Source organism: Hoplias malabaricus, chromosome 9 (assembly GCF_029633855.1).
Source record: "Hoplias malabaricus isolate fHopMal1 chromosome 9, fHopMal1.hap1, whole genome shotgun sequence".
NCBI classification, from domain to species: Eukaryota; Metazoa; Chordata; class Actinopteri; order Characiformes; family Erythrinidae; genus Hoplias; species Hoplias malabaricus.
The window spans coordinates 4,390,100-4,409,313 of record NC_089808.1 but is presented as its reverse complement, the minus strand read 5'-3'; the positions used below and the strand labels follow the sequence as shown (position 1 = coordinate 4,409,313).

Below are 19,214 nucleotides of genomic sequence, written 5' to 3'. Positions count from 1 at the left end.
GCTGAGTCTGTCCAGTGGGGCTCTAGAGGAAGCAGCCACTGCAATACAGAGGGACCTGAGCCTGGAGACAGTGACACTGGAGACGTCAACAGAAATAGACACTCTGAAAGACGAATTGAGAAAAGCCTTGCAACAGGCTAATCACAGTGCCATAAATGTGGATCTCACCTTTGTTCCAGGAACAAATGTTGATCCCAGAATGAGTGTGCAACTGGTAGGCTATAGCCCAGATGTCTGCAAATTAAGAAAGATCATACAGGATTACAAGGTAAACCACATGAATTACAGGGACTCCTTGCAACTCGTTTTACCAGAAATGGTAGATCGTTTCTCTGACCTCCTGGCACTAGTAGGTGTGAAGACTACCAATGTGAGCGTGGTGGCTACACACTCGCCCAGCCCATGCGTCCAAATCTCAGGACCACGTTGTCGAGTCAAAGACCTGAAAGACAAGCTTGATTCAGCCTTTGGTTGTCTTATCTGGGACATAATGGAACTGGATGGACCCGGGGTGTTGAAGTTCTTTCAAGGGGATGGTTTTAACACTCTAGCTTTAGTACAGAACTCGTTTCAAGTTATGATAGTGCCTAAAAACAATGCGCAAGTCAGCACTGCAGCAGCCAGAAACACAGCAGGGAGCAGCCTCCCTAATCTAACTGTATTTAGCTCTCAAGTCATTCCTGCAGATCCATCTCTGGCCCTTGAAATTGTTTTTAGGGGCATTGAAGAACAGAAGGTAATATGAATAATGACTTTTCTTATGTTTATTTCATTAAGTAACAACTTAACAAGTACTGCAACTGGCAATTTATTTTGCAGATGCAGAAATATCCACTTCTAAAAACCATACTGTTGGAAGATGTTAGTTAGCAAGTACTATACAGGGGTTGGACAATGAAAGTGAAACACCTGGTTTTAGACCACAGTAATGTATTAGTACGGTGTAGGGCCTCCTTTTGCGGCCGATACAGCGTCAGTTCGTCTTGGGAATGACATACACAAGTCCTGCACAGTGGTCAGAGGGATTTGAAGCCATTCTTCTTGCAGGATAGTGGCCAGGTCTCTACGTGATGCTGGTGAAGGAAAACGTTTCCTGACTCGCTCCTCCAAAACACCCCAAAGTGGCTCAATAATATTTAGATCTGGTGACTGTGCAGGCCATGGGAGATGTTCAACTTCACTTTCATGTTCATCAAACCAGTCTTTCACCAGTCTTGCTGTGTGTATTGGTGCGTTGTCGTCCTGATACACGGCACCGCCTTCAGGACACAATGTTTGAACCATTGGATGCACATGGTCTTACTGGTGCAATGTGCAGTTAATGAAGATTGTCCACCAGGCCGCTCCAATTTAGCCATGAAACCTCCCACACTACAATGACAGGTGTTTCACTTTCATTGTCTAACCCCTGTATATTTATACTATATTTTTTAGCAGGCAGATGCGATGCAGGACCAACTACAGTAGTTAGTCTTTGTTTTTAAATGTTGTTGCTGTCCAATTAAAATATGTATCTCCTAAAATAGTGACTTTATAGGAGAGGGAAAAAATCTTCATAACTTTCAATAGAAGTGAATGTAAAAACAAAAGTGATGTGTTTCAATGATGTAGTAAACAAAATCCACAAAAATGGAGATATATGTCTTTAATTGGAGAGCGATGACATTTTATACATTTAAATAAACATTAAAAATAAAATTAAAATTTGTCTTGGAACAGGTTGATGTACTTGTTGCCCCCATGCTGAAATCAGCCTTGGACGCAACCAAAGTTGGTATGAGCTTGCTGGATAAAGGAGGACAACAACTAAAGAGCAATTTTAATGCTGCCAAAGGAAAGCGCAAACTTTCTCCTGGAGATGTACTGGAGGTAGATGGGACACCATTAGGTTGCAGCAAGGTGTTCTTCATTGAGTGCGTGCCCTGGAATGGAAGCACAGATGACAGTGAAAAGGTTAGAGGTGGTGCAGAGGAAGATCACAGCAGCCAAACCTTGTGTAATAGACTTTTGTCATGTATCTGGAACAGATACAACACTGCTGCCTCTTAAATGACTTGGCACCAGAAAATAAGCAATGTCACCAGAACACCAGTTACTTTTGCACGTCTTTAGCTGTCTACTGGACAGACGCTCCTGTAAACATTCACAATGTGTTCTCACTGAGCATCCCGCCCTATGCTGTGATTTGAATGTTGCTGGCTGTCTCTTATTAATATTCTAGTTAAGATAAATAAGTATGTGATATTACAGATTGCAACTAGAAGCCACTTATGCAGTCAATATTTTGCTGCTGTTTGTTTATAGGCGCTGCGCTCGGGTCTGGAGCGGGTTTTGGCCCTTTGTGTGCAGCAGAGATGGAAGTCTGTTGTTCTGCCTGTAATTGGACCAGGACCAGCTCTGTCAGTTCCTATCAGAGATGCCTCCAATATACTGACAAAAGCTATTGGCATATTTGGCAGAACTGGAATCACTGGTCTTCTCAGCATCGTACAAATTGCCATAATGCCCAATTACTCTAACGCTGAAGAGGTAGTGTGTCTAAGTGATTTCTTAGAAAAGATTTACAATAGTGGATGATGTGTGATATTTACACTAGTGTGCAGTACACCTGTGCTAAAATCTCATGTTGTAAGATTAAGCTAGACTGTATTATAAGGATTATACCACAGTTTCATTAGCAACGATTATTTTTAGTTTTTAAAATTTAAGAAGAAAAAATGTGTTTATTCACATTCCACAAGGTAAAGTAGTTGCATTTTGTCTGGCACCTGCCTGCAGTCTTGTAAGCGCTGGCATTATTGCTATGTACATGAATATTTGGCAAAGTAAACCTTGAAGAGCTTCAGTCAGAGTGCCATTGTAGTGCAATATTGTTACTGTGTTGTTAATCAATTTTAACAAAACAGTGGACTGATATGTGTTTGAAACGGCATTGTTCCTAGATCTTCCACACAGTCTTTACAGGGCTGAGCACACAAATGGTGGATCACATGGGCCAAGGTAAGTCCATTCAAAATATCCATCCATCCATTATCTGTAACCGCTTATCCAATTCAGGGTCGCGGGGGGTCCAGAGCCTACCTGGAATCATCGGGCGCAAGGCAGGAATACACCCTGGAGGGGACGCCAGTCCTTCACAGGGCAACACAATTCACTCACACACTCACTCACACACTCACACCTACGGACACTTTTGAGTCACCAATCCACCTGCAACGTGTGTTTTTGGACTGTGGGAGGAAACCGGAGCACCCGGAGGAAACCCACGCGGACACGGGGAGAACACACCAACTCCTCACAGGCAGTCACCCAAAGCGGGAATCGAACCCACAACCTCCAGGCCCCTGGAGCTGTGTGACTGCGACACTACCTGCTGCGCCACCGTGCCGCCCCCCATTCAAAATATATAATACAAAAACAAATGTATACACAGTTACAGGCTCCTTGTAAATGGTGTATAGGTTGTTAATGTGTATAACACTGACTGTGGGAAGTACAATAAAAATGAAGGGCTCAGAAGGTAGATGCTCTATTTGCCATTTTATTCAAACAGAAATATTAAGTATATAACAAAACAACAATAGGTGCTAATGATTACAGAGTAAGGATGCAAAATATAAGTGTAAAAGCGGTATAAATTGAGTGTATTTCTAATATTCCAAATGAAGCTTTAAATCAACCGCACGAGGTGGACTATAGATGGTGCCAAAGGAAAGGAAAAAATGAAACAGCATTCCAAACAAGTGCTAACTTAACCAAAAAAAAAAAGAAAACTAAATACCAGTTTACCTAGTGCTTATATACAAATTTATACACAAAGTGGCATGGAACATGCATTTGAGCTGCTGCGAAGAGATTTACTATAATTACATTGTCTCCCACAGCTGTCTTTCAGTCTCTGAGCTCTGAAATAGATGAAATCACCATCACAGTGGGAGGTTGTAAGCTCCAACTAGTGTTTGGTGACATCAGTAATGAGACAACTGACGCCATTGTAAACACCACTGACTTCGCGGACTTTCAGACAGGTGATGTCTTTATGATAAACATCCATTGCTTTCTACTTTATTTGATATGTATTTCATTTGTTTCAGATCATTATTATCAGATAAGCAGGTTGTTAGAATGTATTCATTGTTACACTAATATGCGCAAAAACTGTTAGACTTTTTCCTTTATTAAAAATGCCTTTTGCAGAAGTGTGCAATGACATCCTGACTGTTGCTGGGCCACAAGTGCAGGCTGCTCTGACTGGAGGTAAGAGCATGGCACAGAGCAGTGACTTCAGTTTTATTAAATAAACATATCCTTTACAAACTCTAGCATTGTGATAATTAACATAATGAAGGATTTCCAAAATCTTTAAGATGGCCTTTTTTTTGGGATTTTGTAAAAATATTCTCAGTTACAGGTATCATTTCACCCATTTTATTAAAGCAATCCTCGTCCTGTTTCATGACTCTCCACATTGTGAGCACAGTGTGTTCTATCTGTGGATTATTTCCTGCACTGGACACATGTGGTTCTGATTTGGGAATCTTATTGTGTTGGGCACCCTTACACCTTTTCTACTTCTTGCTGAAAAATGATCCCTGGTGCCCCACTGAAGTCACTGATTGTTTGTTGGCAGTAGGAGTGCATTGGACAGATTTCCATGGTTCAGCTCTTCTTGGTATTCCATTATGTTTATCTAAAAAAAGGAGTCTGAGAGATTCTTCCTCTGAATCACCATTAATTTATTCAAAATGTAAGAGACGTGTAGATAGTTGGAGAATGTTTGATACTGCAGCTTGCTTTTTTAATAGCTCTAAAACATCAGTGTTGTTTAAATGTCTTTTTCATTAAACTCTGATATTTACATAGTTTGTGACTGGTGTTTAAAAACTGATTAAGATTCCATAACTTAGAAACTGAAAATCAGGAGCTATTAAATTACCCACACTATTGGCTGTTGCACCATCAAAGCAATCAGTCATGAAAAAAAATTGAGACAGAAGTACTGTGGCTAATTTACCTGCTTATTGATAGTTACTGTACTTGATACTGTATATTAATGCTATACTTAAGTTCAATTAAATACATTTGAATTAAACACTGCTGTAGTACATTGTGGTAATTTTTTTGTGTTTGAATTGTGTGTTCTGTCTTCTCACTCTGTAGCGCGAGTAAACAAGGGGGAGATTTATACCACCCAGCCTGGAAACTTCCCCTGCAGTGTGATCATGCATGTGTGTGGAGAAAAGAATGCAGACGTCATCAAAGGACTGGCACGAGACATAGTGTCAAAATGTGAACGTGATGGATACAAGTCTGTGGCCATTCCTGCTATCTGTGCTGGTGAGTAACACAGCTCATCAGATAGGGTCAAGATTGAAAAGATCTGATTGTCTGATCTTCAAGCTAAACACACTGTTATTTATAAATTACATTTTTTCTTATTTAAAAACATGTAACAAAAAAGTGTTGTGGTTTTTGGGTCTGGAACAGATTAATAGTATTTCAATAAATTTTAAATTTAACTTGATATACGATCAAATTGAGTTATGAGCTCGATCACAGAACGAATTCAACTCATATGTCAACGTAGAACTGTACTGTGAAAGTAGGTGTTTTGGGTAGCAAAATTATTTTGTTCATTAAATGTCTATAAATAAAATGTTCTGAAAACTGATTAAATATTTTAAGAAAAAGAAATGGTGGGGCACTGGAACCAGGAAATATTATTGTTTTTGGCTTTTGTTTTTAATATATAAATTTGTACAATTCTACAAAAAGAAAAACAATAAAAATTTGATTTGGCAGAGGTCAGTGGCATGTTTAAAAATATCTGGAGAAATTGTAAAATGCAAGGGGCAAGGCCCAAAACCAATATTTGCTTGCTGTTGTCTTTAGGCCCTAATGTGGTAAAGAATTCAAAACAGACTCTTTATTTAGTGTAAATCACTACCTGGCCTCGGAAACACTTCAATTAAATACCATCTGTGCACTCACAAATGCAAAGAAGTTCCTATATACACAAAATTTGATAAACGCTGCCTCCTTCTCTGGGCCCGAACTCATTTAAGATCGAGAAATACAAAGACCTGTGGTCCGACAAATCAAAATTTGGCTAAAGAGGAGCAGGACCATCTGGTTGTTATAAGCACACAGGTCTAAACCAGCATGCATAATGGTATGAGACAACATGGCATGGGTGACTTGCACATTTGTGAAGGAACTGTTAATGGTGACTGATTTATACAAGATTTATATTAACTGGCGGCCACCCACCTGTTTATTTCTGGGAAATTTCTGCTTATTTTCATAAAACAAGTACATTACATATTCTGCATTGATTACAACAGCACGACTCCTCCTGGGTGTTTACTGATTTGATGCCAGAACCACAGAAAAGAGTTAGTATATTATGCAACAAAAAATACTATGACAGGGACCCTGAGATGTTGATCAGCTAACATTCTATCACAAGGAAATAATTCACATTTCACTTTCAGAACTATTACACTTGGTGTCTTCAGTTCCCAAATATTTGCAGAGGGAAAGAAGAAGTAATGCAACACAGCAGTAAATAATGCCCTTGTCCCAATTTTTATTTTGTACACGTTACTGCATCAAATTAAATTGCGCAAATATTATTTTTTAAAATTCTGTTTTAATATTTAAAACATTCTCTTTGTTTTATTTACATTTTGCACATCATCTCCGCTTTTTTTTTTTTTTTTTTTTTTTAAATGGTGATGGTGACACTAAACTTTATTATACACTATATGCCCAACAATTGTTGTTGACACCAACTCATCTAATATTTGAATTCAAGTGAATTTATAAAAAGTTTTCTAAGGAGTCTTCTATTCCTCTGAAAAGGCTTTAGATTAAGAACACCTCTGTGAAGATCTGGGTCAGCTTTAAGTACATTAGTAAAGTCAGGGACTGATTATTACAAAGTTGCATAAAGGATATTCATCACTGATCCACATTCTATTCATCCAATGCTGGAGGGCTTTATACCTCTCTAGTCCACGATTGGCATTGGGCATGGTGACTAAACTGTGCACACAACTGAATGTCTGTTCTGACAATAAGTGCAGCTCATAATAAATAGATGAGTTCACTCATTAGAAGTGGTGTCTGCAAACTTTGGGCATACAATGAAAAAGCTAATTAGCTAATGAGCTAATACATATTAATTATATTATATATTATGTACTGCATTACACTGTCATTTAAAATTTGGACTAAAACATATATGGCATTGTATATCTACTTTATCATGTCATATATCTGAAGCATGTATAATGACTCTGACACCGTCAGGTAAAGGAGGACTGGAGGCGCGGCTGATTGCTCAGTCCATTCTCCAAGGAGTGAAGGATGCTATTACAGGGACTAACTTCACACACATCAAAACTGTTCGGATCGTACTGAGGAAAATCACAGTCTTCTTGGAGTTCAAAGCTGTGGCACAGCAGGTTTTTGGCACGTTTACACAGATGACAGGTGAGAACATACTTCTAAACTACATTCTGCTCAGATTTTCTCTACAGATAATACATTTTTAATGTTTCTTGTGATTTGATGAATTTCACTGGTTTTGGGAAAAATAAACATCAAATCTTGTCTGTAGCCTCTGTGCATATTAATATTTTATGTCTGTGTTCAAATGATGCAGTAGATTAAAAAATCCACACGAATGGAGACACGCTGTTCTTTGGAGAGTGATGATATTTTATGTGGAAAATATTCAACATACAAAAATTTGCTGCGTTGTTTTTAGAGGCTGTGATAATATTGTACAGAAAGAAAACAGTGACTGAACTCTCAGTTGGAGGAGAGCTGTATTATAGCTAATGCCAAACTGTTTGAGAAAATAAACTTATTGTTGAGTTTTCTGGATAAAAACCTTGTTGTGATTTAAATGTGATTAATATCTGATTATTTTTATTAAGAATATTTCATTATGACCGGCATCTTAAAGTTTTTTAGGCTCAGGTGGCAATAAAATAATATCTCATGACCATTTGGCAAAGTGGAACACGATACACTAGCATTGTGTCAAGATTCGCCCTCTCTTGGTGTATCATTCCACATGTTCAGGCATGTATCTGAGCTTTGGTTTCGCTCCCTCATGTGTCTGTTTTGTTAATGCTCCACACCGGTGAGCTCTCAGGGGTCATGTGAACAAGTTCACAGTTGTTGGTTTTTCCTTGTCTATATTGAATCCAGTCATGTATAGTATGTGGTTTTCTTGTCCTGTAGTTAAGTTCTGTATTGTGTGTTATTAATGGCAGTGTTCGGTTCATCCTTCTGGCCTTCGGTTATCTGCTTATATTAAGTGCATCCGTGTCCTCATGCCTTCAGTGCCACAAACTTAGAATCTGGGTTAGGGTTATTTCATTAAAATCATGATCAATTTTCATCAGTTTAACAGTCGGTGTGTACACATTCACTTTGTCTAAATAAGAACGCATTGTCTCTGAGCACATTCGGTAAATGTATTAAAATTACAAACGATTATTAATGACCTTTAAGTTGTTTACAACCTTATGATTAACAATTTAATAAACAGGTTTTTAAAACAATTTATAAACTTTTTTAATTGTAGCCTTATTTTAAAGAGGTACAAAAACTTTATTAATAAATTATTAATATATATTATTATAAATAAGCTGTAGAAACTCAAAGGTTGGACACACTAATTCCTGAAAAATATAATGTTATTTTTAGTTGTCAAGGTCTCAGTGTATATTTTTCTTTTGTTAAATGTGTTAATTCCGTTCATTTTAGCTCGCAATTTTCATGTTAAAAACTTTTTTTTAAAACACTTTTTTAAGAACACATCTCGTTTTAGGCGTTTTTAATTATTTATTTATTTTTGTTTTCACTTTTTTTATTTCTATTTACAAAAGCTATCTATCAGAGCATAATTCAAATCACTATTAGTCTGTTTTTGATTTCTACACTTTTACAATCAATAACTGATTTATTCCAATAATGACTACAACATTATGTTATATTATTACACTCTATTAATGCCTGTATTTATGAGAGATTCTGAACTAATCTCTATGGACATAATAAAAATTACAATTTTAGTGAACATAAAAAAAGAGTAAATTTCTATCACCCTCTAGCACTCTTTTGAATCTTTTATATCATGTTTCTACTTGTTTTTTTCAGCTCCTGCTCCACTCATACCTTCCATTGCCATCGCTAGAGGGCACCGATCATCTTCTTCATCCACAAATCTCAGCTCACTGGTCCAGTCCCTGCCAGTGCAGCATACAGACAAATCTGAGTTTCTGGTGCTGGGATTAACTGCAGAGAGTGTGGCAGAAGCTGCTATAGAACTTCGCCGACTTTACGAGAAAGAGTGCTCCTCTTGGATTTTCTCTGAGGAGGAGCTGAGACACTTTGGCCAAGAGGAAATTGAGCAGATCACCAAAAACCTAGATTCCCTGGGCATACAGATAACTCAACAGGGCCGCAATAGATTGGTTGTAAGGGGCCTGACCAATGGAGTAAATGAAATAACCCGCATGATGCAGGAAGCTCTTCTTAGACAGGTACGGCATGAACCAAACCAGACATTTATGTGATGTAATTCCAGCAGAGCAAAACATTTTTCAGGTTCGATTAAGAATAACATTACCACTTTCATTTTCTACACTACTGCTATTTCAAAACCTGGGGCTTCATCTGATACCTATGTTAAAAGTGTAAATAACAAAGTTTCCCTGGATGATTGAAGTTTGAAGAAAAAAGACATATTTACAATGTAACAATTTATTCATTTAACAAACAGGAGCCTCAGTAGCGTGTGGAAAAACCACACACAGCCACAACAGCCTCCACCTCCTCCTCACGTTGGTCACCAGCCTGATCACACACTGCTGTGGGATGGCATCCCATTCCTCAACCAACACTTTTTTCGCAAGTCAGCCAACAAGGTTGTGTGGGTCACTCTGGCACCAACAGCACGCCCAAGCTGATCCCACAAGGGTTCAATGGGGTTGAGGTCAGGAGCTGACAGGCCATTCCATCCTCTCCACTCCCACATTCTGGAGGTAGTCTCTGATAAACCCCACTCTGTGGGGGTGAGTGTTGTCATCTTGGAGGATAGAGTTCGGTCCCAGACTGTGGAGATAAGGGATTGCCACTGGTAGCAGAATTTCATCTCGATATCTCTCTGCTTTGAGGTTGCCTCCAATGATGACAAGCCTTGTTTTTCCAGTGAGGCCCCACACCATCACACAGAATAAGCTGTATGGCTTTGGCAGAGAGGATTTGGCAAATTTTTTATGGGCGCAATCCACGCCCTCAGCTCTACTGCTCATACATCAAATACATGTTCCTTACAAATGTGGCCATTTAAAAGGGAAATGTGCAGGTTTTCCAACATCATAAGGTTTATTGCCAAGAAGCATTGTTACAACAAAGAAATAATCTACCAAACACACATTTCCTTACTTTTTGTGCTATGTATATATATATATATGATATATATATATGTCTGTTTGGGACACAGTGATGTATTTTATGCTAAATCTCCCCTGCAGGTGAGAGGGAGAGATCAGGACCGTATATTTGCTAAAGTCAGTTGGTGCATTCTGGGATCAAGGGGTGACTGGGAGAGGCTTCCCAAAAAGGCTCATCATCAGCTGGAGAACAATGACGTCTCAGAAGGCGTGCTGGACGCTCAGAGACAGAAGTGGAACGTCAATCTGACAACAATGGAGGTCACATCAGCTGGCGTTCTACAACAGGTGTCTAAGCTGAAACGCCTGGAGAACCTTTCAGGTAGAAGTTATTTAATATATTGATCACTCATATGTTAATAATTAAAGTCCACATGTTTCAGGTTATTTTTTCTTTTTTTCTCATAAACTTTTCTTATGATATTTTTAAATAAAATGTTGATTTTTGCTATATTTGATCTAAAATCATTATTAATATATCAAAAAGCTATTTTGTGATAGTAATATTATTTTAACTGGATTTCCTACAGGAAAAAGAAAAAAAAAATTATATATATATATATTCAAAGACGGTAAAAATGTTGCTCTGTGTGTGTCAGATTTTTCTATCCCTTTTTATTGGGATAATATGGTCCCTGGGGAGGCTCTGAAGGTGGTCCCTCTGCTGGTCACGTCTGCTGAGTACAGAAGAGTGAAGGCTGACTTCAAGAGAACTGTCCAGAAAACAGTGCTCAAGGTGAGCTGTCTTCAGTCTTTGTTAGTGTTTGTTAGTGTTAGTGTCTCAACACTGAACAGAAGACAGCAGTAAATTGATCATTTCAAAAGACTGAAATTTGTACCACACGTTTTTCTGAAGCAGTAGCAGCTCTATTAAGAACCTAAGCGCAAAGTCTGTTATGTTCACACACACAGCTTCTACACATAAACAATCAAAAACAGCAAGTTTTATATTAAAATATTGGTTTATATTTTGGGCTTCCACAGATTGAGCGAATCCAGAATGTTCATCTGCGTCGTGCATTTGAAGTGCGCAAGAAAGAGCTGGAGGACCGGAATGGGCTTCCAGTTGGAGCCGGAAAGAGAGTTCTGTATCATGGTACCACAGCGGATGCCTGCTCTTCCATACAGAAGACTAACTTTGACCGCAGATTTGCAGGACAGAATGGTACATTTGCTGCATTAAATTCAAAATTGGCAAATGTTTTTCCCAACAAACTTCTCAGATTCGACATTTGAAACTGAATTTGAAATTTGAAGATATATTTGTTTGTTTTCAAATTAATAAAAGATTTTAATTATGTGCACATCATTACATTCTGGTTTTGTTTACATTTTGCAAAGTGTATTAACATTTCCAGGAATTATGTTTTTATATTATAAGTTACATAATATAAACTGAGTTGTTACTGATTTCTATCACTGTCCTTGCTTTCGCTTCTGCTTTATTTTATTGCAGCAACAAGATTTGGTATTGGGACATATTTCGCTGTGGACGCCAGTTACTCTGCCAATGAGATTTACTCTGTACCTGCAGCAGATGGGACACAGCTCATGTTTGTAGCCCTTGTCCTCACGGGTCATTACACCCAGGGCCAGAGTGACATGAAGACTCCTCCAGCCCGTTCCACTCAGGACCCCAGCGTTCGTTTCGACAGTGTAGTCGACAACGTGCAGAACCCAAGCATGTTTGTGGTGTTCCATGACTGCCAGGCTTATCCAGACTATCTAATCACATTTAAATGAAGGTACTTGGATTTTAAAAAGGTGACGCAAATATTTGCGTTCACTGGATCTAGGCCTAAAGCTTATACCGACCATTAGCTGAGTCTGACAAAGATTGTGCAATATAAAATAGGACTCCATGCGTATGTCTTAAAACTATGATGATTCATTAAGTAAATTAGTTTCTTTGGGCTTAAGCTGTAGTGAGAGAATCCTTACACTGTTAATCACAGTTCATTCCCAAGTAGCAGAATCAGAATGTAACAGAGGCATTATTACCAAGCACAAATTACCAAGTAGAACATTATATTAATGTAAATAATGTATTTGGGATTTATTTTTATATATTTTTCCTTTAAAGAGTAACTCACATGAGAATGAAAATGGTTCATAGTCCCTGAATGAACCAGTTTAATGCAGAATCTCTGAAAAAAAATTAAGCCCATGGGTATCAGTATCATGGCAATTTTATAAATAAGACAATTATCACTGGAGAAACATATGTATAAAATATAACTCCTTAATAATAAGGTATAACACATAGAAAAAGGGCTAAGTAGTGAACTCACATCCATCTACATCTTTCAATATTAAACCTGTCAGCTTCAACATGGATTTGTTAATATGTTTAATAATCATAATCAATAATCAATATGTTTAATCATCATCACGTTTAACTAGGGGCGGCACGGTGGCGCAGCAGGTAGGTGTAGCAGTCACACAGCTCCAGGGGCCTGGAGGTTGTGGGTTCGGTTCCCGCTCCGGGTGACTGTCTGTGAAGAGTTGGTGTGTTCTCCCCGTGTCTGCGTGGGTTTCCTCCGGGTGCTCCGGTTTCCTCCCACAGTCCAAAAACACACGTTGCAGGTGGATTGGCGACTCAAAAAAGTGTCCGTAGGTGTGAATGTGTGAGTTGCCCTGTGAAGGACTGGCGCCCCCTCCAGGGTGTGTTCCCGCCTTGCGTTCAATGATTCCAGGTAGGCTCTGGACCCACCGCGACCCTGAATTGGATAAGCGGTTACAGATAATGAATGAATGAATGAATGAATGAAAAGTTTAACTAGGCAATTTAATCTGCACAGTTTTGAACACTGAGTGTGATGCTGTATTAATATCACATACTGCAATAGTTGTTAATGACATAAAACTAGGTGCCTCTTAACACACATACGAAATGCCCTGATGACATCTATCTGTCATCTTGCTATGGAATATTCTAGTGCTGTGCAATATGAGCCCAAATCAATCACAGTTACAGTGCCTTGTGAAAGTACTCTGCCCCTTGAACTTTTCAACCTTTTGCCACATTTCAGACTTCAAACATAAAGATATAAAATTTGAATTTTTTGTGAAGAGTCACAAGTGAGACACAATTGTGAAGTGGAATGAAATTTATTGGATGTGTCAAACTTTTTTAACAAATAAAAAACTGAAAAGTGGGGCGTGCGATATTATTCGGCCCCTTGCGTTAATACTTTGTAGCGCTACCTTTTGCTGCAATTACAGCTGCAAGTCGCTTGGTGTATGTCTCTATCAGTTTTGCACATTGAGAAACTGAAATTCTTGCCCATTCTTCCTTGCAAAACAGCTGGAGCTCAGTGAGGTTAGATGGAGAGCGTTTGTGAACAGCAGTCTTCAGCTCTTTCCACAGATTCTCGATTGGATTCAGGTCTGGACTTTGACTTGGCAGTTCCAACACCTGGATACGTTTATTTGTGAACCATTCCATTGTAGATTTGGCTTTATGTTTTGGATCATTGTCTTGTTGGAAGATAAATCTCCGTCCCAGTCTCAGGTCTCTTGCAGACTCCAACAGGGTTTCTTCCAGAATGGTCCTGTATTTGGCCCCATCCATCTTCCCATCAATTTTGACCATCTTCCCTGTCCCTGCTGACGAAAAGCAGACCCAAACCATGATGCTGCCACCACCATGTTTGACAATGGGGATGGTGTGTTCAGGGTGATGAGCTGTGTTGCTTTTACGCCAAACATATAGTTTTGCATTGTGGCCAAACAGTTGGATTTTGGTTTTATCTGACCACAGCACCTTCTTCCACGTGTTTGGTGTGTCTCCCAGTGGCTTGTGGCAAACTTTAAATGAGACTTTTTATGGATATCTTTGAGAAATGGCTTTCTTCTTGCCACTCTTCCATAAAGGCCAGATTTGTGCAGTGTACGACTGATTGTTTTCCTATGGACAGACTCTCCCACCTCAGCTGTAGATCTCTGCAGTTCATCCAGAGTGATCATGGGCCTCTTGGCTGCATCTCTGATCAGTCTTCTCCTTATTCGAGATGAAAGTTTAGAGGGACGGCCGGGTCTTGGTAGATTTGCAGTGGTGTGATACTCCTTCCATTTCAATATGATTGTTTACACGGTGCTTCTTGGGATGTTTAAAGCTTGGGAAATATTTGGTATCCAAATCTGGCTTTAAACTTCTCCACAACAGTATCTCGGACCTGCCTGGTGTGTTCCTTGATCTTCACGATGCTCTCTGCACTTTGAACAGAACCCTGAGACTATCACAGAGCAGGTGCATTTATACAGAGACTTGATCACACACAGGTGGATTCTATTTATCATCATCAGTCATTTGGGATAACACTGGATCGTTCAGAGATCCTCCCTGAACTTCTGGAGTGAGTTTGCTGCACAGAAAGTAAAGGGTCTGAATAATATTGCACACCCCACTCTTCAGTTTTTTATTTGTTAATTCGCAAGGCACTGTAATTGTACATTTTACCATAATTAAGATTAATGAACACTTATTTTGTTTTTGACCATCATAGTTCAGAGACGAGGCTTGTACTGTTTATCTGCTCCAGTGTTAAAGCTGGGATATTTTTTCTAATGTTGCTGGGAGCTTGTTCCTCTCTGTTTATATTTGGTGTGTGGTTTTGCTTTGGTCCCTAAAACTGTTTTTTTCCTCAGCGTTTACATTTAATTTCTTTTTGTTCTGTGCCGTCTTAATTATAGTCAAACCACAGCACGTCCAGACCACAGATGATGTGTTTGTCTTTGGTACGAGCTGCTCGAGTCGCTCAATGTTAGGTTGCTTCCATGTGGCAGATAGGGGGCAGAATCCTGTGACTACAGCTTGGCAGCGTGGTTTTAAAGGGATAGTACATGAACACACAGTGGGCACATAACAGAATAAAAATCATTGATATAATCAATATAGACAAGATTATGTAGATTAGAAGTCGATTAATTGCCCAGCCCTAGGATATTTCATACTTGTTGAGAGATTACAAAGAACTCTATTCTATGAAATCTTTTACTGCTTATTTTTATTCTGCATAATAGTCAAGCCTTATGATATAAACCTGTTTGAGGAAACATCTGTGATTCTTTACATTCAGAAAATCAGAGTAATTTTTGTTTGAGGGGAAAAAGTAATTTTTTTTTTTTGCATGTGGCTGAAGTTGACTGTTAAGTTTTTATTCATTCTTTGAATTACTACAGAAACCCGTTTATAACTCGAGTCATTTGGGCTTCTTTTTGGATTGTTGCAATTTGAATTTGCTGCCTTTGTTAATCTGAAAAAAAAAATCGTAATATTTAGCTCTGTTTATGGGAAATTACAGTTTTATAAAGGCCCTATATTTTTGTTTCTTTTACTGCGAAGCTTGTGCTGATTGTAATTATAGATAAGGACAAAGCATTCGAAAGGAAGAAGCTGAAGTATGCGGACTTGACAGCTGGCGTGAGGGAACGTGGGTGGCAGGCCCAAGATATACCAGTAGATATAGCTGTTTGGGGATTTGCCACATGTCTGCTTGTGTACATCAGGGGCCGGAAACAAAGTGCAGTTTTGAAGGAGTAAACAGAAGCAGCTGAAAGGTCGAGTCAGTGGTTGTGGATAAGGAGAACACAGACTAGTTGTGGAGATGCACTGTTAATTAATAGAATTGTTATTCTTTTTGCAAGTTTTGGACTGTTATAGCTATTTTTAGCATGTACGAAACTACAGTGACTAACATATTCTTTTATCTCAATCTTTTCTAAATCTGAGGATGTTGACCCTGTGCTCAGAGAGTGAAACAGATTGGTGGATGATAATGTTTTAACATGAAATTCTTTCAGTGAAATAAAGCCTTTATTCTTGTCTGATGTGACATGAATGTTGATGTATCCAAGCTACAGAACAATTGAGGCTAAACATAAAAAGCAATCCCCCTACACTCTATACAGAACACAGTTATAGGCCATAAAATAAGTTTCTGTACTCAGTGTGCTGTATTTCAGATTTTAAAACCATTTATATTGATCTACAAGCTTCACAACTCTCTGTCAAAATAGCGCACGGTCTGTGTGAACCAGTAATCCTAGTTTTATATTTAAAGTGCACTATTATCTGGGAGTATGGCACTATTAGGGATGCAGCACAAGCCTCTACTGTCAGATACATTTTGATGTAACAGGGCTTTTTATACAAATGTGATTTTCAAACAATGACTCTGGGCTCCTCACAACCTACATTTGTTTGAATTGCAACCTCTAAATTAGTTATTTCAGCCTCAGAGAAGTACACTAGTAAATATGTGCAAATATTTGTCATTGTACAACATATAAGTAAAAGTGTCTTTTAAACCATCTGTAGCAGTGAACACACACACACACACACACACACACACATTAGAACACAAGGGACAGAGGTAATTAAACCAGCAACCTTCCAGTTCCACTTCATAGGTTGTCACTGGACAGCTCATTGCACTTTGGAGGAGAATGCCAGTTAAAATATATTTTCATTGGCTATGATCATAAATGTTCTTAGTCCAATTCTTAATGCTGATTAATACACCTTTGAATCAGAGTCTGCCCATTGTGAATTGAAAAACTCAATATTTCAAATCAGCATATGAGATGATTTAGAACCTGTGGAGACTCAAACATATTGAAGCAGAGATTTGAAAGTGTGCATGGTTCTGAGAACTTCACTTTTCTTTTTCTTGGAAATCTATGATGCTTGTTGAGTTGACACTGAACAAACCATACCGCCTAGATAACTTTGTTTTAGTTGAGTAGAAGTTTCTGTACCCATCCAGAACTGCCCCCACGGTTCTCATGAAACTCCCACCCGCAGTCACAATCAGTAATGCGTCATTACTTCAAGTGCAAACAAGTGATTGGAATGTCTCTCTGCTTGCAATAATTCAAAAACATTTCCTGTACTGATATGTGACATTAAATTAACACCTTTCATGTGTTACTGTTAATCATTTGTCATTCAGTCATTATTATAATCTGTTACACATTGCACAAGATAGGATTTATTTTCTGTACCAGAGAGTGCTAGACACAGGAGGATATTATCTGGTCTCTTCCTATAGTCATAAAAGACAATTTTGATGTTTTAAGACATGGTGTGAAGAGCCCTGCAGAGAGCCATGCCTCAAGCTTAAGTCCATCTGTAACACAGTCTTAAGACATTATGTTGTTTTGTTTTTTAACAGGACTAAAGTTCATTTTATCTGGTTACATGTTTATGTGGATCTTGCCGGTGATTTTACACAATAATAGTCCATTTCTCAATATTTGACCCCTGAAGAGGAAGGTTGTAGGGGGCTCAGTGTCTTGCATAAGTGCAGTTTCATTTACGCATATGATCTATGAAGCGGGATTTTTCCAGTGTTGTGAATTTTGGTCCTCTCTTTTTTTAACACATATGTCTTAAAGAAAAATGATCTTTACCAAGGGTGACCATATTTGAGTTTTCAAAAAAGAGGACTCATGGGGCAGGTTGGCAGCACAAACGCTTGCATAACCATGTAACTATGCTGCTGTTTAATACATAAACAGATACTCGTTAACAAGATAAAAAACAAATGCCTTTTTGGACAGATTCCTTTCCATTCAACATCTGGCCCTAAGCAAAAAATAATAAAATAATAATTTTGTCATTTCTTGACCGTTTATTGTCATTGAAACCTGTTATTTTCTGTTCACACCACACTTCAAAACTGAAGCCCATTATTAAAGCGACTTGTTTACACCAGAAAACTCCGGATCATGACAGAAACTGAGGAGTTTAACTTTTAACTGTTTTTTAAAACGTTACTAAAATCAAGCACCACATTTTATCAAACAGAAGTAATTAAGAGTTGATTAATGATCAGAGCATCGCTAGGATCCAGACATTTATGTAAAAATACTTATATTTCATACGTTAAAAGGTCTGACTGATGAAACGTGCTGTAAGTGAGAGCTTTAACTCAGTCTCTCTCCTGTTCTGGTTTTAATGATTTGGCCTGTGTTCTTCTAAAGTTAATGTGAAACAGAAAAACTGTGCAGATGTAACTGGATTAACTCGTCTGAGAGTCAGTAACGGTCAGGTGTGTCCGTGTATTTGTGTCGTTATAGGGACGGAAGTGACGAATTTCAGTTTTGTAAAATACAGAGCAGAAAGTGAAAGGCTTGTGTGACACAGAAACGATTACAAAAACAAGTAAAAGACTATAATAAATAACCCTAACAACTTTCAACACATTTATGTTCGACGTTCCAGTAAAACATTGTGATGTGAAGTGAAGCTCGGCTGAAAGTGATGTAAGCACAAGAAGTGTGTCCCATTTCAGCTCTGAGCTCCGACTCCTTGAACACTTGATTCCGGCGCGTCCCTTTTGCTCAACTCCAACAACGTCATCATACGTCATCAAAGTGCACACTTCAAGAAAGGGATTAGAGCCTATTGTAAAGGACAGGGGGGAGACTGTGGACGGCAAAATCTCGGACAGTTTTGGAGATTTAGAAATTCAGACACATTTATTAGGTCCCGAAAAGAGGACATGTCTGGTTCCCCTATCTTTACCTGCAACTGAACCATTATGATTTTGTACTCACACTCGTTTCATCAAAAATGATTAAACACATAAACATTTAACTCTTATGATATTACATACTGTAAAGTAACACAAACATGCAAAATACAATTGCATTTCTACTATAACGTAATAAACAAACAGAGGTGTTCTTACAAAATAAGCAAACTATGACACTTGGTGGGCAACACCACTG

The 19,214-nt window shown here is 38.5% G+C and overlaps 1 protein-coding gene across 1 annotated transcript; it reads left to right on the top strand.

The window, feature by feature from the left end:
- Window positions 1-307: 307 nt before the first annotated feature.
- On the top strand, window positions 308-18,062 carry LOC136706745 (protein mono-ADP-ribosyltransferase PARP14-like). The gene is made up of 13 exons (XM_066680358.1): window positions 308-736; window positions 1,720-1,953; window positions 2,305-2,529; window positions 2,943-3,000; window positions 3,885-4,028; window positions 4,198-4,257; window positions 5,161-5,337; window positions 7,315-7,497; window positions 9,178-9,563; window positions 10,557-10,797; window positions 11,075-11,211; window positions 11,460-11,640; window positions 11,932-18,062. The coding sequence occupies exons 1-13, from the start codon at window positions 317-319 to the stop codon at window positions 12,216-12,218; spliced, it is 2,733 nt and encodes a 910-aa protein (XP_066536455.1). The 5' UTR covers window positions 308-316; the 3' UTR covers window positions 12,219-18,062.
- Window positions 18,063-19,214: the final 1,152 nt, after the last annotated feature.

Bases quoted from the DNA above. Each gene is read 5' to 3' on its own strand.
- LOC136706745 (XM_066680358.1), top strand. From the start codon at position 317: ATGGTAGATCGTTTCTCTGACCTCCTGGCACTAGTAGGTGTGAAGACT. The intron at 5,338-7,314 runs GTGAGTAACACA...TGACACCGTCAG, and splicing joins CATTCCTGCTATCTGTGCTG to GTAAAGGAGGACTGGAGGCG. The intron at 11,641-11,931 runs GTACATTTGCTG...ATTTTATTGCAG, and splicing joins CAGATTTGCAGGACAGAATG to CAACAAGATTTGGTATTGGG.